Genomic DNA, 25096 nt, shown 5'->3' on the forward strand with positions numbered 1-25096 from the left:
CTGTGTGGAATAAACAATGATTATGTATATTATTATTAATGCAGAAAGAGCATGTACATTACAGACTCTTTAAATGGATCAACATATTGTAGTTGTTACCTCCGTTTGTACCATTCCTTGTCTCTGCAGCCTCATGTTACGTACCACATCTGAAATATCAAACTAAAAACAGTAGTGCGTGTTAAAATATCATCTCTCAAACAGGAGAAAATGTGGTTGGACCTTTTTTAGCATAAAAAAAAGCTATAGTCTTGTCACCATACTTACATCAGCATCTTTACTGATGAGGCCGAGAACCACGTCTACGCAGATGAGAGTTCCGGATCGGCCAATCCCTGCACTGCAGTGCGTGATGATGGGTCCTGATTGGTGGATGTGCCTCATGTAGGATATGAACGTCAACAGCTGCTCAGGCTGCGAGGGCGTACCATGGTCTGGCCAACCGGTGTAGTTCAGGTGGGTGACGCGTTGAATTTCTTCAGTCTAGAACAGCAGGGATAGGCCGTTATCTGATGCTCTGAATACAGAGTACACAAATGATTTTGCACTGGCTTTAGTTTCTATTTGTTTAACCTTATTATTACATTTACTTGGTAATAAAGTAAAAGAAAAATAAATCCCTTCACAGTTAAGTAGAGAGTCCTGGCTCTGTTCTGGGGCTCCTGTCCTTATAACCTACTGTATACTTAATCTCACCTGGATATCTTTGACCTCAATGAGACGGATAACAAAGTTGTCCAGGTGCTGATCTTTGACCAAGGTGATCTGCAGCCTCTCGTCCACCATCTCAGCCGTCCGCGGGGTGTCAGGCCAGTACCGTTGACATTTGACCTTTCCCCCTTCCACTTCCTGGGTCATCATAGCAATGACATTAGATTTCTGCTCCCAGATCATCTGCCAGAAGTCACCCAGAGTGGTGGGTAGGGGTCCTTGACAAGCAATGAACATGAAGTTCTCATCTTTCACTGGCATGTTGATAAAGTTGGCATTAATGTAGCCACCATTTTTACCCAGGATCACTCTGGTGGTATCGACTGGAGAAACAAGAGAACACAGGAGAAGCTTTGATTGGGCTTGTTATATACTGCACTGGGCTTAAGTGGAGGCTGTTGTGGGGAGGACGGCTCATAATAAATGACTGGAAAGGAATGGTATCAAATTACATATTTCATCCTATTCTACTCATTCCGCTCCAACCATTACCACGAGCCCGTCCTTCCCAATTAAGGTGCCACCAGCCTCCTGTGCTGGGCTATTATTGAAGTAGATAGAAGAATATTGACGCGTATAATCTGCACCATTCCCAGGTAAAACACTTCAGCGATAATGTGGTTTTTTCGTTGCGACATTCCATCTACAGCGATAATGTGGTGTTTTCGTTGCGACATTCTTTCTATCTAGTGATAATGTGGTGTTTTGGTTGCGACGTTCTATCTAGTGATAATGTGGTGTTTTGGTTGCGACGTTCTATCTACACTTACATGGGACAATGTTCTTATAACGATTCTTCTTCTTGTTTTCCTTCGTCTGACCAATTAGACAGTCGTCCAGCGGCTGTAGATTCTGCAGATTCTTTTGGAGAGAGAAGAAGAAATAAGTAACTCTACAGATTTTCAAGAAAATAAAATGTTCTGTATTATAGTGATGTCATGTATTATGCATCGAAGTGGTTTTTTAAAAATGTAATTTTGAATGTAATAAAAACACAGACCAGCGCCAGACAAAAATCTGGTTCCCTTCAGAGCTACATACTATGGAAGAAAACCAAGAGGGGATAAAGTTGAGGCTGTTTAATGTAGAGCAGGGGTGTGAAACGCATTCTGTGGAGGGCCTGGTGTCTGCAGCCCCCCCCCCCCCCCCCCTCCCTTTCAATTAAGCCCTAGACAACCAGGTGAAGGGATATCCTTACTAGGTTAGCCTAGTGGTTTGAGCGTTGGACTAGTAACCGGAAGGTTGCAAGTTTAAACCCCCGAGCTGACAAGGTACAAATCTGTCGTTCTGCCCCTGAACAGGCAGTTAACCCACTGTTCCCAGGCCGTCATTGAAAATAAGAATTTGTTCTTAACTGACTTGCCTAGTTAAATAAAGGTTAAAAAAACAAAAACATTTGTGACCTTAATTCATCAAGTACAAGGGAGGAGTGAAAACCCGCAGACACTCGGCCCTCCGTGGAATGAGTTTGACACCAGATGTGAGGTTTCTATACTAGATCAGACAGACAAGTTCGTACCTCAAACTCCTGCAAAGGGATCTTCTGTTCGAGCAGACCCCTCAGCATACGCACCACAGTGTTGAGTTTGGCCCCAGTGTATTGTCCATCAGGGACCACCTTCACCAGGGGCAGAGAGGTCAGCTCATCCTCTGTAATGATGGGCTTATCTGGGGGGGAGGGGAGGAGAATGTTGAGACGCAGCTAACCAGAGACTCAGCTAACCACTCACTCGAGAAAATCCATTCAATTGCATATGTTTTGGAAGAGGATATTCAAAATCGGCAGATCCAAAGGTCAATCAAGGTTAGGCGATGAAATTGGTGAGGTTGAGTCGTTGGGTGCGATGTTCACGCTCAAAGTCCATTTCCAGTTAATACTCTCTATAGATGGGCTTACCGTCAGTGAATTTGGAGTTGATGTTCTCTATAGGCAGCTCGTCACTCCCCCAGGTAATCTCATCCTCTTCTGGAAGCTCTGACGTCATCTGCAGGTAGCTGGGAAGGAACATACGATATGAGATTTAAAAAAATATATACAAAAAAAATACAGAAATGTCCTCTGGTGACACTCAGTCACACTATTCTGGAGCCCCCCCCCCCCTTACCTTTCATTCAGTGGGTCATCAACACTTTCTTCTTTCCAGTCAGCTTTCCGGGAGGTCTGGAATTCCACACACACACACACACACACAGAAACAGATGAAGTTGTGTTTTGACCCTCCAGGACTATAATTGTCTCTGGCCCCCTCCCAGTTAGGGGGAGCGATGAGCTCTACAGCAGAGTCTCACAACTCAATCGCTGGTTGAAAACTGTTTTCTGCCCCTCCCAAAAGATAGAATTTGTAGATAATTGGCCCTCTTTCTGGGACTCACCCACAAACAGGACAAAGCCTGGCCTGTTGAGGAGTGACGGACTCCATCCTAGCTGGAGGGGTGCTCTCATCTTATCTACCAACATAGACAGGGATCGAACTCCTCTAGCTCCACAATGAAATAGGGTGCAGGACAGGCAGCAGGCTGTTAGCCAGCCTGCCAGCATAGTGAAGTCTGCCACTAGCACAGTCAGTGTAGTCAGCTCAGCTATCCCCATTGAGACTGTCTGTGCCTCGACCTGGGTTGGGCAAAACTAAACATGGCGGTGTTCGCCTTAGCAATCTCACTGGAATAAAGACCACCTCCATTCCTGTCAGTATTGAAAGAGATCGTGATACCTCACATCTCAAAATAGGACTACTTAATGTTAGATCCCTTACTTCAAAGGCAGTTATAGTCAATGAACTAATCACTGATCATAATCTTGATGTGATTGGCCTGACTGAAACATGACTTAAGCCTGATGAATTTACTGTGTTAAATGAGGCCTTGCCGCCTGGTTACACTAGTGACCATATCCCCCGTGCATCCCGCAAAGGCAGAGGTGTTGCTAACATTTTCGATAGCAAATTTCAATTTACAAAAAAATATAAAAATGTTTGTCTTTTGAGCTTCTAGTCATGAAATCTACGCAGCCTACTCAAACACTTTTCATAGCTACTGTTTACAGGCCTCCTGGGCAATGTACAGCGTTCCTCACTGAGTTCACTGAATTCCTATCGGACCTTGTAGTTATGGCAGATAATATTCTAATCTTTGGTGACTTTAATATTCACATGGAAAAGTCCACAGACCCACTCCAAAAGGCTTTCGGAGCCATCATCGACTCAGTGGGTTTTGTCCAACATGTCTCTGGACCCACTCACTGTCACAGTCATACTCTGGACCTAGTTTTGTCCCATGGAATAAATGTTGTGGATCTTAATGTTTTTCCTCATAATCCTGGACTATCGGACCACCAATTTATTATGTTTGCAATCGCAACAAATAATCTGCTCAGACCCCAACCAAGGAGCATCAAAAGTCGTGCTATAAATTCTCAGACAACACAAAGATTCCTTGATGCCCTTCCAGACTCCCTCTGCCTACCCAAGGATGTCAGAGGACAAAAATCAGTTAACCACCTAACTGAGGAACTCAATTTAACCCTGCGCAATACCCTAGATGCAGATGCACCCCTAAAAACATTTGTCATAAGAAACTAGCTCCCTCGTACACAGAAAATACCCAAGCTCTGAAGCAAGCTTCCAGAAAATTGGAACGGAAATGGCGCCACACCAAACTGGAAGTCTTCCGACTAGCTTGGAAAGACAGTATCGTGCAGTACCGAAGAGCCCTTACTGCTGCTCGATCATCCTATTTTTCCAACTTATTGAGGAAAATAAGAACAATCCGAAATGTATTTTTGATACTGTCACAAAGCTAACTAAAAATCAGCATTCCCAAGAGAGGATGGCTTTTACTTGAGCAGTGATAAATTCATGAACATCTTTGGGGAAAAGATCATGATCATTAGAAAGCAAATTACGGACTCCTCTTTAAATCTGCGTATTCCTCCAAAGCTCAGTTGTCCTGAGTCTGCACAACTCTGCCAGGACCTAGGATCAAGAGAGACACTCAAGTGTTTTAGTACTATATCTCTTGACACAATGATGAAAATAATCATGGTCTCTAAACCTTCAAGCTGCCTACTGGAACCTATTCCAACTAAACTACTGAAAGAGCTGCTTCCTGTGCTTGGCCCTCCTATGTCGAACATAATAAATGCCTCTCTATCCACCGGATGTGTACCAAACTCACTAAAAGTGGCAGTATTAAAAGCCTCTCTTGAAAAAGCCAAACCTTGACCCAGAATTTTTTTTTTAAAACTGTCGGCCTATATCGAATCTTCCATTCCTCTCAAAAATGTTTGAAAAAGCTGTTGCGCAGCAACTCACTGCCTTCCTGAAGACCATGTATACGAAATGCTTCAGTCTGGTTTTAGACCCCATCGTAGCACTGAGACTGCACTTGTGAAGGTGGTAAATGACCTTTTAATGGTGTGTAGTGTGTGTAGTTTAATAGTGTCAGACCGAGGCTCTGCATCTGTCCTCGTGCTCCTAGACCTTAGTGCTGCTTTTGATACCATCGATCACCACATTCTTTTGGAGAGATTGGAAACCCAAATTGGTTTACACGGACAAGTTCTGGCCTGGTTTAGATCTTATCTGTCGGAAAGATATCGGTTTGTCCTCTGACAAATCAACTGTAAATTTCAGTGTTCCTCAAGGTTCCGTTTCAGGACCACTATTGTTTTCACTCTATATTTTACCTCTTGGGGATGTCATTCGAAAACATAATGTTAACTTTCACTGCTATGCGGATGACACACAGCTGTACATTTCAATGAAACATGGTGAAGCCCCAAAATTGCCCTCGCTAGAAGCCTGTGTTTCAGACATTAGGAAGTGGATGGCTGCAAACTTTCTACTTTTAAACTCGGACAAAACAGAGATGCTTGTTCTAGGTCCCAAGAAACAAAGAGATCTTCTGTTGAATCTGACAATTAATCTTGATGGTTGTACAGTCGTCTCAAATAAAACTGAAGGACCTCGGCGTTCCTCTGGACCCTGATCTCTCTTTTGACGAACATATCAAGACTGTTTCAAGTACAGCTTTTTTCCATCTACATAACATTGCAAAAATCTGAAACTTTCTGTCCAAAAATGCAGAAAAATGTATCCATGCTTTTGTTACTTCAAGGCTACTGCAATGCTCTACTTTCCGGCTACCCGGATAAAACACTAAATAAACTTCAGTTAGTGCTAAATACGGTTGCTAGAATCCTGACTAGAACCACAAAATGTTATCATATTACTCCAGTGCTAGCCTCCCTACACTGGCTTCCTGTTAAGGCAACGGCTGATTTCAAGGTTTTACTGCTAACCTACAAAGCATTACATGGGATTGCTCCTACCCATCTTTCCGATTTGGTTCTTCCGTACATACCTACACGTACGCTACAGTCACAAGATGCAGGCCTCCTAATTGTCCCTAGAATTTCCAAGCAAACAGCTGGAGGCATGGCTTTCTCCTATAGAGCCCCATTTTTATGGAACGGTCTGCCTACCCATGTGAGAGACGCAGACTCGGTCTCAACCTTTAAGTCTTTATTGAAGACTCATCTCTTCAGTAGGTCATATGATTGAGTGTAGTCTGGCCCAGGAGTGTGAAGGTGAACGGAAAGGCTCTGGAGCAACGAACCGCCCTTGCAGTCTCTGCCTGGCCGGTTCCCCTCTCTCTACTGGGATTATCTGCCTCAAACCCTATTACAGGGGCTGAGTCACTGGCTTACTGGTGCTCTTCCATGCCGTCCCTAGGAGGGGTGCGTCACTTGAGTGGGTTGAGTCACTGACATGATCTTCCTGTCTGGGTTGGCACCCCCCCCTTCGGTTGTGCCATGGCGGAGATCTTTGTGGGCTATACTCGGCCTCGTCTCAGGATGGTAAATTGGTGGTTGAAGATATCCCTCTAGTGGTGTGGGGGCTGTGCTTTCGCAAAATGGGTGGGGTTATATCCTGCCTGTTTGGCCCCGTCTGGGGATATCATCGTATGGGACCACAGTGTCTCCTGACCCCTCCTGTCTCAGCCTCCAGTATTTATGCTGCAGTAGTTTATGTGTCGGGGGTCAGTTTGTTATATCTGGAGTACTTCTCCTGTCCTATTCGGTGTCCTGTGTGAATTTATGTATGCTCTCTCTAATTCTCTCTCTCTCTTTCTTTCTTTCTCTCTCTCGGAGGACCTGAGCCCTAGGACCATGCCCCAGGACTACCTGGCATGATGACTCCTTGCTGTCCCCAGTCCCCAGTCCACCTGGCCGTACTGCTGCACCAGTTTCAACTGTTCTGCCTGCAGCTATGGAACCCTGACCTGTTCACCGGATGTGCTACCTGTCCCAGACCTGCTGTTTTCAACTCTCTAGAGACAGCAAGAGCGGCTATGAAAAGCCAACTGACATTTACTCCTGACTTGCTGCAACCTCGACAACTACTGTGATTATTATTATTTGACCCTGCTGGTCATTTATGAACATTTGAACATCTTGGCCATGTTCTGTTATAATCTCCACCCGGCACAGCCAGAAGAGGACTGGCCACCCCTCATAGCCTGGTTCCTCATAGCTAGGTTTCTTCCTAGGGAGTTTTTCCTAGCCACCATGCTTCTACACCTGCATTGCTTGCTGTTTGGGGTTTTAGGCTGGGTTTCTGTACAGCACTTTGAGATATCAGCTGATGTACGAAGGGCTATATAAATACATTTTATTTGATTTGTAGTTGAATAGCCCCGCCTTAGAGGCAGGTCTGTATGTACCCACCTGAGGAGAGTCCCCTGGTAGAGAGGAACCATCATAGTATGTACCCACCTCAGGAGAGTCCTCTGGTAGAGAGGAACCATCACAGTATGTACCCACCTCAGGAGAGTCCCCTGGTAGAGAGGAACCATCACAGTATGTACCCACCTCAGGAGAGTCCTCTGGTAGAGAGGAACCATCACAGTATGTACCCACCTCAGGAGAGTCCTCTGGTAGAGAGGAACCATCACAGTATGTACCCACCTCAGGAGAGTCCTCTGGTAGAGAGGAACCGTCACGGTCTGTGTCTTCAGACAGCTCAGTGTTCTCCACCTCACCCTCTCTCGTCCTCCGTTCCATTGAACCTACATCATAGTCTGGGTGACGAACACAGGAGAGAAGAAGACTGTCAAACTGGCACATGGTGTTGACAACAGTGAGGAGCAGGCATCAGAAAATGGAACTTTTCAACATACCCTTCAACACGCAAATCTGTAGGGATAAAGAGTAGTAACTTACCTATTGGCGGTATGTCAGGAGGGCTACTGTTCTCATCAGGTGGACTAGACGGTTTAGTCTTCACCCCAATGTCGTCACTGTTGCCGTTGCACTTGTCAGAGATGATGGGGAGGTAGGCCAGGTAGGTGTTGGGGTTTTGGTCAGGCGGTCTGGACACTATGAGGTGGACCAGTCCTTTGACCTTTCGGATAGTGGTGACAGCTTTAGTGTGAGACACACCAGTCATCAGCTCCTCGTTCACCTGATGGATAGATACACCGTCAGCTAGAAACCTCAAAACGGCGTCATGTATGATAGGGTGAAACAGGGAGGTAAATGCCTGAATTTGTTTTGCTGTTGTAAAACGTTTATTACGACGTGCCCTAGAGCACAACCCTGCATTCAGATGAGTTATGGTCAAAGATCACCACCTAGTGGACAAGAGCTGTTATTACATCGAAAACACCGCCACAAGAGTCGATCAGACTTACTTTGAGCAGTCTATCCCCCACTTGCAGCCGTCCTGTACGATCTGCTATGCCACCAGGGGTGATGGACTTGACAAAGATGCCCCTCTCTCCTCCGATAACAGAGAAACCTAGGCCTCCGGCCGCAGGCTTGTCAAGGTCCAACTGAATGATCTCCTCCTGGAAGCACAACAAAACAGAATTAGAATATTACTTTCACTGTCCAGGGGCAATCGAAAATCTCAAGACACCCACAGGTTGGAGTCAACAGATCAGAACACTTTAGTCTACACCTTTTATTGACTACTAAAGGACATATCCTTATAGCCATCAACAGGGAAATTATCAAAAACATCAAGTTCCTCACCATAAACATCTACAAGGAGCTGAAATGGTCAAACCACAGACACCCCCGGTGAAGGCATGACAGTGACTCTTCAAACTCTGGAGGCTGAAGAAACTTGGCCTGTCCCCTAGGGCTCTCAGTGTTCTACAGGAGCACCATCGAGAGCATATTGTCGGGCTGCATCACAGCTCCACCATCACAACTCCACCACCACGGACGGCAAGGCTCTTCAGAGGGTGGTACGCTCAGCCAAACGCGTCATTGGGTGCACACTGCCTGCACTCCAGGACACTTACAACACCAGGTGGCTCAGGAAGGCCAAGGAGATCATTAAGGACCTCAGCCACGGACTGTTGTCCACGCTTCCATCACTCCGCACGGAGCGAAAGGCTAGAGCAGCCGCTTTCAAGGAGCGGGACACTAATCCGGACGCTTATAAGAAATCCCGCTATGCCCTCAGACGAACCATCAAACAAGCAGAGCATCAATACAGGACTAAGATTGAATCCTACTACGCCAGCTCGTCGGATGTGGCAGGGCTTGCAAACTATTACGAAATACAAAACAAAGCCCAGCCACGAGCTGCCCAGTGACGGTAGCTGAATGACTTCTACGCGCGCTTCGAGGCAAGCAACACTGAAGCATGCACGAGAGCATCAGTTGTTCTGAACGACTGTGTGATCACGCTCTCCGTAGCCGGTCAGTAAGACCTTTAAACAGGTCAACCTTCACAAGGCTGCAGGGCCAGACGGATTACCAGGACGTGTACTCCGAGCATGCACTGACCAACTGGCAAGTGACTTCACTGATACGCCCCCATTCACATCGACAGGGCTGCAGTGGAGCAGGTTGAGAGCTTCAAGTTCCTTGGTGTCCACATCACCAACAAACTAACATGGTCCAAATACACCAATACAGTTGTGTAGAGGGCACAACTCCACCTATTCCCCCTCAGGAGACTGAAAATATTTGGCATGGGTCATCAGATCCTCAAAAAGTTCTACAGCTGCACCATCAAGAGCATATCCTTATAGCAGAGTTAACCCAATTGCATCTCCTTATAGCAGAGTTAACCCAATTGCATCTCCTTATAGCAGAGTTAACCCAATTGCATCTCCTTATAGCAGAGTTAACCCAATTGCATCTCCTTATAGCAGAGTTAACCCAATTGCATCTCCTTATAGCAGAGTTAACCCAATTGCATCTCCTTATAGCAGAGTTAACCCAATTGCATCTCCTTATAGCAGAGTTAACCCAATTGCATCTCCTTATAGCAGAGTTAACCCAATTGCATCTCCTTATAGCAGAGTTAACCCAATTGCATATCCTTATAGCAGAGTTAACCCAATTGCATATCCTTATAGCAGAGTTAACCCAATTGCATATCCTTATAGCAGAGTTAACCCAATTGCATATCCTTATAGCAGAGTTAACCCAATTGCATATCCTCATAGCAGAGTTAATGCAATTTAAATGTGTGTAAGTGCCTGAAGTTGAGTTGCTATAGTCACATGTAAAGCAAGTGTTGTCAATCTATCCAACAATAGGCAAGTAGTAGACTGAATAAAGCAGGTGTAGTCAATCTATCCAACAATAGGAAAGTAGTAGACTGAATAAAGCAGGTGTTGTCAATCTATCCAACAATAGGAAAGTAGTAGACTTAATAAAGCAGGTGTAGTTACCTCTGGAGGACATAGTGTAGAGAAGGCCTCTGTTTCTCTGTGATCAGCCCCCAAGACATAATCTGTAACAGGGAGGGAAAGAACAGTCACCTCATACTCCACAACAACATGCAGCGTTATGTTGAAGACAGCATGTATTGTTCATAACATGCAGCGTTATGTTGAAGACAGCATGTATTGTTCATAACATACCAGCGTTATGTTGAAGACAGCATGTATTGTTCATAACACACCAGCGTTATGTTGAAGACAGCATGTATTGTTCATAACATACCAGCGTTATGTTGAAGACAGCATGTATTGTTCATAACATACCAGCATTATGTTGAAGACAGCATGTATTGTTCATAACATGCAGCGCCTTCAGAAAGTATTCATACCCCTTGACTTACTCCACATTTTGTTGTGTTTACAGCCTGAATTAAAAAATGGATTAAATATATATATTTTGTCTACATACAATACCCCATAATGAAGTGAAAACATGTTTTTAGAAGTGTTGGCAAATTTATTGAAAATGAAATACAGAAATCTAATTTACAATGGTAATTCACAAGTCAATACATGTTCGAATCACCTTTGGCAGCAATTTCAGCTGTGGGTCTAAGTCTAAGAGCTTTACACATCTGGATTGTACAATATTTGCACATAATTATTTTTTTTTTAATCTTCAAGCTCTGTCAAGTTGGTTGTTGATCATTGCTAGACAGCCATTTTCATGTTTTGCCATACATTTTCAAGCTGGTTTATGTCAAAACTGTAACTAGGCAACTCTGGAACATCAAACGTCTTCTTGGTAAGCAACTCCAGTGTATATTTGGCCTTGTGCTTTAGGTTATTGTCCTGCTGAAAGGTCAATTCATCTCCTAGTGTCTGGTGGAAAGCAGACTGAACCAGGTTTTGCCTGTGCTCAGCTCCATTATGTTTCTTTATCCTGAAAAGTCCTTAACGATTACATGCATACCCATAACATGATGCAGCCACCACTATGCTTGAAAATATGGAGAGAGGTACTCATTCATGTGTTGTATTGGATTTGCCCCAAACATAACACTTAGTATTCAGGACAAAAAGTGAATTGCTTTGCCATATTTTTTGCAGTATTACTTTAGTGCCTTGTTGTAAACAGGATTTATGTTTTGGAATATTTTTATTCTGAACAGGCTTCCTTCTTTTCACTCTGTCAATTAGGTTAGTATTGTAGAGTCATTACAGTGTTGTTGATCCATCCTCAGTTTTCTCCTATCACAGGCATTAAACTCTAACTGTTTTAAAAAGTCAGCAGTGGCCTCATGGTGAAATCCCTGAGCAGTTTCCTTCCTGTCCGGCAACTAAGTTAGGAAGGACGCCTGTATCTTTGTAGTGACAATCAAAAGCCTAATTGATAACTTCACCACACCACGCTCAAAGAGACATTCAGCAACTGCTTTTTAATTATTATCATTATTTTTACATCTACCAATCGGTGGCATCCCTTGAGAACCTAAAAAAAAAAACTTGATCTTTGCTTGAAATTCACTACACAGTTGAGGAACCTTACAGATAATTGTATGTCTGGGGTACAGAGATTGGCTAGTCATAAAAAATAAAATGTGGGGTATTGTGTGTAGATCAGTAACATAAAATCTCAATTTAAAATTCAGGCTGTAACAACAAAATGTGGAACAAGTATAGGGGTATTGTATACTTCCTGATTGTGAAGGTAAGAGAACTTGACTGGATGTACTTACTGTATATGTACCATAATGCTATACACATTCAGCAAATCTTCCAAAGGATAACAGTCTACGATTTGTATGGATAGGCTTTTACAAGTACTTACCGTTGAGGCTGGTGGAGACTTCAGGACTGACGTTGTTGTTGAGAAAAGAAATACTCTTCTGTCCTGGAGACACTGGTTTCCCATCCCTGGAGGGAGAAGAGAGATCAATTAGGTCAAGGATAATGAACACATGTACCTCTTGGACGAGTATCTGAAGAGGGCATTATAGGAAGTAATCATTTATTGAGTCTCTCACTTCCAAACCTCTTTGGCACGAGCTGGCAAGCACTGCCTTGCACAGAAATGGACTGAATGTTAAATAGTAAAGGACATTTCCTGGGAAATGTGTTTATGGTACATAAGGCTAGTGTTTACCTGGTGAGGTCCCTGAGGGACCCTTGCAGGTCTACACCTAACCCAAAGTGCCTAGTGTGTAGGGGCTAGGGGTCTATTTGGAATTCAGGGTGAGGGTTAAGTTTACCTTGTAGCTTTGATAGTGAGCTCCCTGAGGGAGATCTCCAGCAGCCTGCAGCTCTCATTGAGGGTCAGGTCCAGAGTTGGAGCTCCGTTGATATAGTGGACCAGGTCCAAGGGCCTCAGACTCCCCTCCAGCAGCGCCACCGAGCCAGGCAGTACCTCCTTTATGAACAACACCCCGTACACACTGTCACTGCCCCCGTCCAATACTAGACCTGTAGGGAGAGACGCAACGTTAAGCCTTATGAACAACACCCTGTACACATTGTCCAATACTAGACCTGTAGGGAGAGATGCAACACCCTGTACACACTGTCACTGTCCAATACTAGACCTGTAGAGAGAGATACAACACCCTGTACACACTGTCACTGTCCAATACTAGACCTGTAGGGAGAGATACAACACCCTGTACACACTGTCACTGTCCAATACTAGACCTGTAGGGAGAGATACAACACCCTGTACACACTGTCACTGTCTAATACTAGACCTGTAGGGAGCGATACAACACCCTGTACACTGTCCAATACTAGACCTGTAGGGAGAGATACAGCACCCTGTACACACTGTCACTGTCCAATACTAGACCTGTAGGGAGAGATACAACACCCTGTACACACTGTCACTGTCCAATACTAGACCTGTAGGGAGCGATACAACACCGTTAAGCTTTATGAACAACACCACATACACACAGTCACTTGCCCCGCCCAACAACGTCCCTGCAGCGAAAATAATATGTTTTAAAATGTGTTGCTTAGTCCAGCTCGGTTATACCTGTTCCATTCTCTTCTGTTTGGTGCCTAATGAACACGACCCTGACCTTCTGAACCAAAAGCAGCCACCTAAAACACCACAGCAAGGCAGTGGAAGCTTATTTATAGTCCAAAACCCCCCCCCCCACCACACATTCCCACCACACAACTGCAATCTAACACACTTTTACATATTGTGCTTTCTTGAGCTCTGTCCATGTCACAAGTTCTTTACAATCATCATCATCATCATCATCATCGCTGAGGTTGATAACCCCAAACCAACACAGATATTTTCAACAGTTGAGATGATACACGTGAGTTAAATAGATCATTTTAGGCAGTGTAAACAGATCTCTCTTACCTAATGTTTGGTCAGGGCACTGGAAGGAGATGTCCGACAGTAGGTGTGCTTCTATAGGGGGTTTAGGAGCCTCGAGAACCCTTCCTACCACTAGATCGACCACCCTGGGGGCCGCTCTCACCAGGTTCACCACCTCAGTGTGACCCATGTTGGACACATCTTTGTTGTTCACCTGAGGGGGGGGGGGGGGGGGGGGTCGTTAGTAAAGAGCTACAGGTGAAATGCTTGTGATACAGCATGACAGTGAGTGTGAAAACATGACTATCAATTTGTCTGTCTTCAATTCCTCGTATCCTCTCTCCGTGTGTCCTCAAACTGAATTGGAGAAGGAGACCCAAAGTCTCTCCTCACCTCCTTAAAACGCATTGGAGGAGGAGGTGAGGAATCAAGGAAACCCAGATTGAGAGTGTTCAGTAGCTACATTCAGCAGATGTGTACCATGATCATGCGATCCCCGGGACGCAGCCTGCCGTCTCCCTTGGCAGGGTCCTGGATGATGTCATGGATGTAACAGCCCAGGTCGTTCCCTTTGGTCAGAGTAAACCCCAGGCTTCCTTTCTCAGACTTCACAAGGGACACTTTCAGCTCCACGTCCTGATGAACAGACAGTGGTAAACAAACGCTGTTAGAATCAAACTGCGCTGAAAAGGAACTGAATACTACACAAATAAAAAGAAACGTCCTCCCACTGTTAAATGCGTTTATTTTCAGAAAACTTAACACGTGTAAATATTTGTATGAACATAAGATTCAACAACAGATGAACTGAACAAGTGGCCACCAGCTGCATTAAGTACTGCAGTGCATCTCCTCCTCATGGACTGCACCAGATCTGCCAGTTCTTGCTGTGAGATGTTACCCAACTCTTCCACCAAGGCACCTGCAAGTTCCCGGACATTTCTGGGGGGGGGGGGGGAATTGCCCTAGCCCTCACCCTCCGATCCAACAGGTCCCAGAAGTGCTCAATGGGATTGAGATCCGGGCTCTTCGCTGGCCATGGCAAAACACTGACATTCTTGTCTTGCAGGAAATCACGCACAGAACGAGCAGTATGACTGGTGGCATTGTCATGTGGGAGGGTCATGTCAGGATGAGCCTGCAGGAAGGGTATCACATGCTAGAGGAGGATGTCTTCCCTGTAACGCACAGCATTGAGATTGCTTGCAATGACAACAAGCTCAGTCCGATGATGCTGTGACACACCGCCCCAGTCCATGACGGACACTCCACCTCCAAATCGATCCCACTCCAGAGTACAGGCCTCGGTGTAACACTCATTCCTTCGACAATAAACGCAAATCCGACCATCACCCCTGGTGAGACAAAAAACTGTGACTCATCAGTGAAGATCACTTTTTGCCAGTCCTGTCTGGTCCAGCGACGGTGGGTTTGTGCCCGTAGGTGACGTTGTTGCCGGTGATGTCTGGTGAGGGCCTGCCTTACAACAGGCCTACAAGCCCTCAGTCCAGCCTCTCTCAGCCTATTGCGGACAGTCTGAGCATTAATGGAGGGATTGTGCGTTCCTGGTGTAACTCAGGCAGTTGTTGTTGCCATCCTGTACCTGTCCCTGCAGGTGTGCTGTTCAGATGTACCGATCCTGTGCAGGTGTTACATGTGGTCTGCCACTGCGAGGACGATCAGCTGTCCGTCTGCGTCTCAGTACGGACATTGCAATTTATTGCCCTGGCCACATCTGCAGTCCTCATGCGTCCTTGCAGCATGCATAAGGCATGTTCACGCAGATGAGCAGGGACCCTGGGCATCTTTCTTTTTGTGTTTTTCAGAGTCAATAGAAAGGCCTCTTTAGTGTCCTAAGTTTTCATAACTGTGACCTTAATTGCCTAGCGTCTGTAAGCTGTTAGTGTCTTAACGACCGTTCCACAGGTGCATGTTCATTAATTGTTTATGGTTCATTGAACAAGCATGGGAAACAGTGTTTAAACCCTTTACAATGAAGATCTGTGAAGTTATTTGGATTTTTACGAATTATCTTTGAAAGACAGGGTCCTGAAAAAAGGACCTTTCTTTTTTTGCTGAGTTTAGTTACATAATTACATGGATAATGCACATTACATCCTTGCCTCCTCTGCCCATAAGAGGTTCCCTTGGACCTCCTCCAATGTGCTTTGAGAGAAAGGAATGGAGGAAACCAGGACGGTCGAAGTACTTATGCTTTCAGACAGGTCCTAGTGTTCCCCTGCTCTTACCGGCACAAACTCGTCCATGTCCTGTCTGTTGTCTGTCAGGGTGTGGTTGAAGTGTGGTGGTCGAGGGAGAGCCAGGGGGTCAGGACTGGGGGCTTCTGGAGATAATACCATAGGTTGAGGGGTGGTGGTCAGGTCAGGGACCCGAGGGGAGGAGGAGGGACACCTGCGGAAATAGAACACAAGGAATCCATCAAATAAGTGATTTTTAAACCAACAGTTGTCGCAAGGTTGTTTACTGTAACCTGGTTTAGACCCCACAGAGCAAGTTGAAGCTGAAGCACAGTGTTAAACTGAGGTGGCATCCTTAGTCTATAAGGTTATCATAGAAATATCTTGTGTAGAACAGATCATACAATATTATTGTCTGTCAGGTAGAATAAAAAAAACCTTCCATTACATTTCACCTGACTGCAATGAGTCACCTCTCATTGGTTACTCTAGTCGGTCCATAATAAAGCACTGCTCTACCTTACCAGCACACATGGCGGCAGGGTAGCCTAGTGGTTAGAGAGTTGGACTAGTAACCGGAAGGTTGCAAGTTCAATCCCCCGAGCTGACAAGGTACAAATCTGTCGTTCTGCCCCTGAACAGGCAGTTAACCCACTGTTCCTAGGCCGTCATTGTAAATAATAATTTTTTCTTAACTGACTTGCCTAGAGGTACAACAATAAAATCAACAAGGTAGGTCCTACAGGCCCTAGTTCTTTCATTTAACCAGGCAAGTCAGTTAAGAACAAATAACAGGCCCTCCCCTCTCCGGGATAACAGGCCCTCCCCTCTCCGGGATAACAGGCCCTCCCCTCTCCGGGATAACAGGCCCTCCCCTCTCCGGGATAACAGGCCCTCCCCTCTCCGGGATAACAGGCCCTCCCCTCTCCGGGATAACAGGCCCTCCCCTCTCCGGGATAACAGGCCCTCCCCTCTCCGGGATAACAGGCCCTCCCCTCTCCGGGATAACAGGCCAACATGAGTAATATCAGCAGTAGGATATAATCTTTACCTTTTGCTGAGGTTGGACAGTGACAGGTTGGAAGAGTAGTAGGCAGAGCGGATGGTGTCATCCAGCTCACAGGGGGTCTCATACTGGCGGAGTCTCTCCATAGTGAGGTTACTGCTGGGGGTCTGGTAGATACTACGATCCCAGGCTTGTCGGCCCTGCTCCAGAGATGGGCTGAAGGCCTCCTCCACCTGAATGAATTAAGTAATGAATGAATGGATAAATAAATAAATCCATTGTTTAGTCATTCATGAATTTGACAAAATGTCCAGTTGCCTCAGCCGAGTGAAACAATACACACATTAAAAGTCATTAAAAACTCCTATTGTGGTTCTTGATATCAATTGCTACTAATTATCAATGAAATCGTTACCTCCTCATCATCTGTGCTGTCGCTGTAGCTGTCCCGACGGCTGGGGGACTTCATGAGCAGCCTGTCCAGAGCTTCCTCCATTTGCCCAGGCCCCAGTCCCAGGCTCCTCTTCCCCTCAGACCCCACAGGAGAGGCTGTTCTGGGCCTGGCCAGGCTGGATTCAGGCTGCTGGGTCTGGACTACTGGTTCCTTACGAGGAGAGGCCATGGGAGTCTGGGGAGGGAGAATGAGATACACTCCGTAAGTATATTAGTGTATAGCTCACTAAACATCAAAAATACACTGCACTCCACTTATAGTGAATGCGGTTATAGTGATAAATGGTCCTATGCCATCACTATAAGAGAAAAGCAGACATTTTGCCCAGTTTGTGGCCCACGTGAGAGGTGCTGCTGACTGGTAGAGTTCCTCACCAGAGCAGAGGCGTCCATCTCAGGTAAGACACCCTGGTCAGGTCTACAGAGCAGCAGAGTGACCTCCTGGCCGGTCCCTCGCAGCGCTGAGATCACCTCCTAGTGACAGGGCAGAGAATATTTAATATGAAAATGGTTGAGTCATGTAATATTGGCATACAAGGGAGTCAGACATTTGAAACCCCACCCCTTAATATAACCTATTGTTCGACTTGATTGATCAATATTGAAAGGGTGACATACGTGCTGGGAGAGTCCTTTGAGGGGCGTCTGGTTGACACGGACGATGACGTCACCCACGTTGATTCGTCCACTCTCAGCGGCAGGTTGCCCAGGGAAAAGCTTCTTAACCCGGACCATGCTGAAGCTGTTACCAGGGCCGTTACCAGTGTTCTGGTCAGGGAAGGTCTCCTCTCTACTGAAGCTGAACCCTAGGCCTGACGAATTCTTCAGCAAGGGCACCTCAAATACATTGTCTTGGGGACAGGAAGACAAGAAAACTTTATTGTCCAACAAAAACGTAAATGTGTATGACTGCTAACTCTCTCAGACACCACACACACACCTGAGATACTGGTAGGAGCACAGGGTCAGCTGCAGAGTAACGCCCCTGGAGCAAATTACGGTTTAAGTGCCTTGCTCAAGGGCACAACGGCAGTAGGGCACAATGTCATAATCAAACATCAAAGACTAGCAACTGCTGGTGACGTATAAGAAAGTAATGAGTGTTTGAATTAATGCGTGTGTACTGTACACTCACTATCAGTGATGAAGATGTACTCTGGCTGGGCTTTAGGCGGAGCAGCCTCTGGCGCCGGTTGTTGCTGGTCGCTGGGAGGGGTGCACTGAGGCGTCAGAGGGGCGTGGATACGGTCTGCAGGGAGCTGACCCTTCTCTAACAGCAAGTGGACCATCTGAAGAGGGGAGGAGCGGAGGAGAAGGGGAGGAGCGGAGGAGAAGGGGAGGAGCGGAGGAGAAGGGGAGGAGCGGAGGAGAAGGGGAGGAGCGGAGGAGAAGGGGAGGAGCGGAGGAGAAGGGAGGAGCGGAGGAGAAGGGGAGGAGCAGAGGGGAAGGGGAGGAGCAGAGGAGAAGGGGAGGAGCAGAGGAGAAGGGGAGGAGCGGAGGAGAAGGGGAGGAGCAGAGGGGAAGGGGAGGAGCAGAGGGGAAGGGGAGGAGCAGAGGAGAAGGGGAGGAGCGGAGGAGAAGGGGAGGAGAAGGGGAGGGGCGGAGGAGAAGGGGAGGAGCAGAGGGGAAGGGGAGGAGCGGAGGAGAAGGGGAGGAGCAGAGGAGAAGGGGAGGAGCAGAGGGGAAGGGGAGGAGCAGAGGGGAAGGGGAGGAGCGGAGGAGAAGGGGAGGAGCAGAGGAGAAGGGGAGGAGAAGGGGAGGGGCGGAGGAGAAGGGGAGGAGCAGAGGGGAAGGGGAGGAGCAGAGGGGAAGGGGAGGAGCGGAGGAGAAGGGGAGGAGCAGAGGGGAAGGGGAGGAGCGGAGGAGAAGGGGAGGAGCAGAGGAGAAGGGGAGGAGCAGAGGGGAAGGGGAGGAGCAGAGGGGAAGGGGAGGAGCGGAGGAGAAGGGGAGGAGCGGAGGAGAAGGGGAGGAGCGGAGAGTAACACCACTGGTCAGAAAGCACAAGGAGTCTCAAATTGTGAAGACACCATAAGCCTATATAGTAGATACAGTTGAAGTCGGAAGTTTACATACACCGTAGCCAAATATATTTAAACTCAGTTTCACAATTCCTGACATTTAATCCAAGTAAAAATTCCCTGTTTTAGGATTACCACTTTATTTTAACAATGTGAAATGTCAGAATAATAGTGGAGAGAATGATTTATTTCAGCTTTTATTTCTTTCATCACATTCCCACTGGGTCAGAAGTTTACATACACTCAATTAGTATTTGGTAGCATTGCCTTTAAATTGTTTAACTTGGGTCAAATGATTTGGGTAGCCTTCCACAAGCTTCCCACAATAAATTGGGTGAATTTTGGCCCACTCCTCCTGACAGAGCTGGTGTAACGGAGTCAGTTTTGTAGACCTCCTTGCTCGCACATGCTTTTTCAGTTCTGCCCACAAATTTTCTATAGGATTGAGGTCAGGGTTTTGTGATGGCCACTCCAATACCTTGGCTTTGTTGTCCGTAAGCCATTTTGCCACAACTTTGGAAGTATGCTTGGGGTCATTGTCCATTTGGAAGACCCATTTGTGACCAAGCTTTAACTTCCTGACTGATTTCTTGAGATGTTGTTCAATATATCCACATAATTCTCCTCCCTCATAATACCATCTAATTTGTGAAGTGCACCAGTCCCTCCTGCAGCAAAGCAGCTACACAACATGATGCTGTCACCCCCGTGCTTCACGGTTGGGATGGTATTCTTTGGCTTGCCAGCCTCCCCCTTTTTCCTCCAAACCTAACGATGGTCATTAGGGCCAAACAGTTCTATTTTTGTTTCATCAGACCAGAGGACATTTCTCCAAAAAGTATGATCTTTGTCCCCATGTGCAGTTGCAAACCGTAGCCTGGCTTTTTTATGGCGGTTTTGGAGCAGTGGCTTCTTGCTTGCTGAGCGGCCTTTCAGGTTATGTCGATATAGGACTCGTCTTACTGTGGATATAGATACTTTTGTACTCTCTTCCTCCAGCATCTTCACAAGGTTCTTTGCTGTTGTTTTTTTCCCTGAGGTTTTGGCGGATTTCTTTTTGATTTTCCCATGATGTCAAGCAAAGAGGCACTGAGTTTGAAGGTAGGCCTTGAAATACATCCACAGGTACACCCCCAATTGACTCAAATGATGTCAATTAGCCTATCAGAAGCTTCTAAAGCCATGAAATAATTTTCTGGAGATTTCCAAGCTGTTTAAAGGCACAGTCAACTCAGTGTATGTAAATGTCTGACCCACTGGAATTGTGATAGTGAATTATAGGTGAAATAATCCTATAATAATCCTATAATGTCCTAACTGACTTGCCAAAACTATAGAAATTTGTGGAGTGGTTGAAAAAACTAGTTTTAATGACTCCAACCTAAGTGTATGTAAACTTCAGATTTCCACTGTAGATGCTGGAACTTGCTAAACAAGATAATGGACTTTAAAAACTGTCCGGTTAAATCATACCGTAGTAGGCAATCAATCACCACCACAGGTAAGTGGCAATAAGGTCAAACTTGATGAAAGTGAACTATCGCTTCAACTGTGACTGTACTGACCTTTCCAGTATCTCTGAGGGTCTCCACAGCCTGCTTGTGAGTGGCTCCTTCCAGACTCTTCCCATTGACAGCCACCACCCTGTCACCTAGTAACAATAGAGACGGGTATTACACTGAGTGTACAAAACATTAGGAACACCTTCCTAATATTGAGCTGCATCCCCTTTTGTCCCTCAGAACAGCCTCAAGTCGTCTGGGCATGGACTCCACAAGATGTCGAAAGCGTTCCACAGGGATGTTGGCCCATGTTGACTCCAATGCTGCATGTCCCTTGGGTGGTGGACCATTCTCGATACACACGGGAATCTTGATTGTGGGAAAACCCAGCAGCTTTGCAGTTCTTGACACAAACCGGTGCGCCTGGTACCTACTGCCATACCCCGTTCAAAGGCACTTAAATATTTTTGCTTGCCCACTTACCCTCTGAATGTCAATGGTCTCAAGGCTTAAAAATCCTTCTTTAACCCGTCTCCTCCCCTTCATCTACACTGACTGAAGTGGATTTAATAAGTGACATCAATAAGGGATCATAGTTTTCAGCTGGATCCACCTGGTCAGTCTGTCATGGAAAGAGTTGTTAATGTTTTGTAGACTCAGTGTATATAAACAGTCTGACTCAGCAAACACCAGTCAAGCATTGAGGTGCTGACACCATGATACCACGGCAGGTTTGTTGGGAATCCTCCATGCTGGCGCAAGTCCATCAGGGTAATGTTCAGTAGGATACACCATGGAACAGGTTTTTGCTACGGAAAGCTTAAATCTGTGTTCTTATTGGACAAGGTCAGGTAGTACTCCCCATTTCTAAATGTTTTCTCCCTACTGATGTGTTGATCAGGCACCAAATGGAACACAGACTGAAACACGGAGGGACTACCTGGACATGTCCAAAAAGAAACCCTTATTTTAAAACCTTTTGTTACGGTGTGCCTTACTGAACAGGACCTAGGTACTATAGCTTACCCTTCTGGATCCTTCCGTCCAGTTCTGCAGCTCCTTTAGGGATGATGGCCTTCACATAAACCCCTCCATGCTTCACACTGGTATTCACTCCACCCTGAGGAGAACAGGTCGTGTCACTACAGTCAACCAGACAGAGGGAGCATAATGCTGTATTCACTACAGTCAACCAGACAGGGAGCATAATGCTGTATTCAGTAGTCAACCAGACAGAGGGAGCATAATGCTGTATTCTCTACAGTCAACCAGACAGAGGGAGCATAATGCTGTATTCTCTACAGCCAACCAGACAGAGGGAGCATAATGCTGTATTCAGTAGTCAACCAGACAGAGGGAGCATAATGCTGTATTCTCTACAGCCAACCAGACAGAGGGAGCATAATGCTGTATTCTCTACAGCCAACCAGACAGAGGGAGCATAATGCTGTATTCAGTAGTCAACCAGACAGAGGGAGCATAATGCTGTATTCTCTACAGTCAACCAGACAGAGGGAGCATAATGCTGTATGCTCTACAGTCAACCAGACAGAGGGAGCATAATGCTGTATTCTCTACAGTCAACCAGACAAAGGGAGCATAATGCTGTATTCACTACAGTCAACCAGACAGATGGAGCATAATGCTGTATTCAGTAGTCAACCAGACAGAGGGAGCATAATGTTGTATTCTCTACAGTCAACCAGACAGAGGGAGCATAATGCTGTATTCAGTAGTCAACCAGACAGAGGGAGCATAATGCTGTATTCACTAGTCAACCAGACAGAGGGAGCATAATGCTGTATTCTCTACAGTCAACCAGACAGATGGAGCATAATGCTGTATTCAGTAGTCAACCAGACAGAGGGAGCATAATGCTGTATTCACTACAGTCAACCAGACAGAGGGAGCATAATGCTGTATTCAGTAGTCAACCAGACAGAGGGAGCATAATGCTGTATTCTCTACAGTCAACCAGACAGAGGGAGCATAATTTTTTATTCTCTACAGTCAACCAGACAGAGGGAGCATAATGCTGTATTCTCTACAGTCAACCAGACAGAGGGAGCATAATGCTGTATTCTCTACAGTCAACCAGACAGAGGGAGCATAATTTTTTATTCTCTACAGTCAACCAGACAGAGGGAGCATAATGCTGTATTCTCTACAGTCAACCAGACAGAGGGAGCATAATGCTGTATTCTCTACAGTCAACCAGACAGAGGGAGCATAATGCTGTATTCTCTACAGTCAACCAGACAGAGGAGCATAATGTTGTATTCTCTACAGTCAACCAGACAGAGGGAGCATAATGCTGTATTCTCTACAGTCAACCAGACAGAGGGAGCATAATGCTGTATTCTCTACAGTCAACCAGACAGAGGGAGCATAATTTTTTATTCTCTACAGTCAACCAGACAGAGGGAGCATAATGCTGTATTCTCTACAGTCAACCAGACAGAGGGAGCATAATGCTGTATTCTCTACAGTCAACCAGACAGAGGGAGCATAATGCTGTATTCTCTACAGTCAACCAGACAGAGGGAGCATAATTTTTTATTCTCTACAGTCAACCAGACAGAGGGAGCATAATGCTGTATTCTCTACAGTCAACCAGACAGAGGGAGCATAATGCTGTATTCTCTACAGTCAACCAGACAGAGGGAGCATAATTTTTTATTCTCTACAGTCAACCAGACAGAGGGAGCATAATGCTGTATTCTCTACAGTCAACCAGACAGAGGGAGCATAATGCTGTATTCTCTACAGTCAACCAGACAGAGGGAGCATAATGCTGTATTCTCTACAGTCAACCAGACAGAGGAGCATAATGTTGTATTCTCTACAGTCAACCAGACAGAGGGAGCATAATGCTGTATTCAGTAGTCAACCAGACAGAGGGAGCATATTGCTGTATTCATGTCTTCCACAGACTACCGGTCTATGGGGTTATTAGTTGGTTTGTATTATACAGATCAGATTTATCTCAGTGGTGTTGTTAACATGACGTATCACCATGATAGACCACATGACTCAAGTTGAAAGACACTAACAATAATAATACCACTCATTCACAGGGGAAATTACACTGCTGGTCACTTCAGCAAATCAAAGTGGTCAAGCAGGCAGTGACACAACATCTACGCAGGCATTAGTAAAACCAAGGTTAAACTGGTGGGTCAAATGATACTTCTGTAATCTGTACCTACAGCGCCAGTGTCACCATGCGTGAATCCTCATCCATTCAACATGTCTGTTTGAGAACATTTGCATGCAGAGACGCAAAGCAATCTACAAATCCCACAATGAAAGTCAAGCAGCAGACTGACGACGCCAGGCAGCAGAGCGACACTAGGCAGCAGAGCGACACTAGGCAGCAGAGCTACAGGAAAACACATACACCAGTCATGAGGAAAGAACCCCCCCACCCCCCCCAAAAACAAAAATGAGAGAACCTTTCAGAACAGTACCAGAAGCAGTACACTCAGTAGCAGAACCGTGACACTAAGTAACAGTACCGTGACACTTATGCCCAAGCTGCTGTCCTTTTTTGACAGCTCAACGACAAACAGATCTCCAGGAGAGAGACTACTGACCCCTGGGACATTGCCACTTAACCCTCCCATGCTGCCGTTGGGGAGAGGAGGAGTTAACTCCTGCAAACAGAGAACATGGCAGTAAATGGAACATTGGGGTTGTTGCCAGGCAACAGACATGCAGAGAGAATAACAGGAAGTAGTTTTAGAGGAGGGGGAGGAATTGGTATAGGAGGTATAACATAGAAAAAGATCAAAAGATGCAGCCATACTATAACACTGTATTGCATTTGTTAAAATTCTAAATGCAATGACATGTAGCCAGACATGATTAAACAAAACATGCAATTAGTTTGTAAAAAACGTCAAGCATTTGAGAGGTTGTTTGTTAACTACATGCATCTTTGTAGTGGTATTGTATAGTCTACCTTGAGGATACCTACAAACATATGACTAAATACTAGGGACTGTTTCTCAGGTAGACTTCAGGTGATACACAAGATGTTCAACATTATTCGCTGTACATGGTGCTCTTGAATTTGATCTTGTAGCCTCCTGACTACCAGACATGTCAAAAGCACCAGAACACCACCAGAGAAAAACTCTCCACTACAGGTACCTGAAACAGAGCTTGAACCTGTTGAACTCTTGTTAAAG

General features: G+C 45.8%; 1 protein-coding gene across 3 annotated transcripts in view; it reads right to left on the reverse strand.

Moving 5' to 3' along the window:
* The window catches only part of ptpn13 (protein tyrosine phosphatase non-receptor type 13), a 149284-nt gene that overhangs the window by 670 nt on the left and 123518 nt on the right, over positions 1-25096 (reverse strand). Inside the window, exons 26-49 of one of the 3 annotated variants that reach the window (XM_031826088.1) lie at positions 24500-24559; positions 21930-22023; positions 20967-21052; positions 18519-18672; positions 18002-18234; positions 17759-17857; positions 17346-17558; positions 16976-17163; positions 15976-16138; positions 14207-14362; positions 13769-13940; positions 12651-12861; positions 12230-12315; positions 10408-10469; positions 8404-8559; positions 7934-8174; positions 7679-7791; positions 2817-2872; positions 2609-2706; positions 2231-2379; positions 1482-1572; positions 697-1034; positions 268-483; positions 100-162 (exon numbers count right to left, since the gene is read on the reverse strand). In XM_031826088.1, coding sequence (XP_031681948.1) covers positions 100-162; positions 268-483; positions 697-1034; positions 1482-1572; positions 2231-2379; positions 2609-2706; positions 2817-2872; positions 7679-7791; positions 7934-8174; positions 8404-8559; positions 10408-10469; positions 12230-12315; positions 12651-12861; positions 13769-13940; positions 14207-14362; positions 15976-16138; positions 16976-17163; positions 17346-17558; positions 17759-17857; positions 18002-18234; positions 18519-18672; positions 20967-21052; positions 21930-22023; positions 24500-24559 — 3498 coding nt within the window. Of the gene's footprint in view, positions 1-99; positions 163-267; positions 484-696; positions 1035-1481; positions 1573-2230; positions 2380-2608; positions 2707-2816; positions 2873-7678; positions 7792-7933; positions 8175-8403; positions 8560-10407; positions 10470-12229; positions 12316-12650; positions 12862-13768; positions 13941-14206; positions 14363-15975; positions 16139-16975; positions 17164-17345; positions 17559-17758; positions 17858-18001; positions 18235-18518; positions 18673-20966; positions 21053-21929; positions 22024-24421; positions 24560-25096 lie in introns of all 3 variants that reach the window. The other 2 variants (XM_031826087.1, XM_031826089.1) reach the window with 2 other exon arrangements.

This window comes from Oncorhynchus kisutch, linkage group LG6 (genome assembly GCF_002021735.2).
Source record: "Oncorhynchus kisutch isolate 150728-3 linkage group LG6, Okis_V2, whole genome shotgun sequence".
In the NCBI taxonomy this organism is placed as follows: Eukaryota; Metazoa; Chordata; class Actinopteri; order Salmoniformes; family Salmonidae; genus Oncorhynchus; species Oncorhynchus kisutch.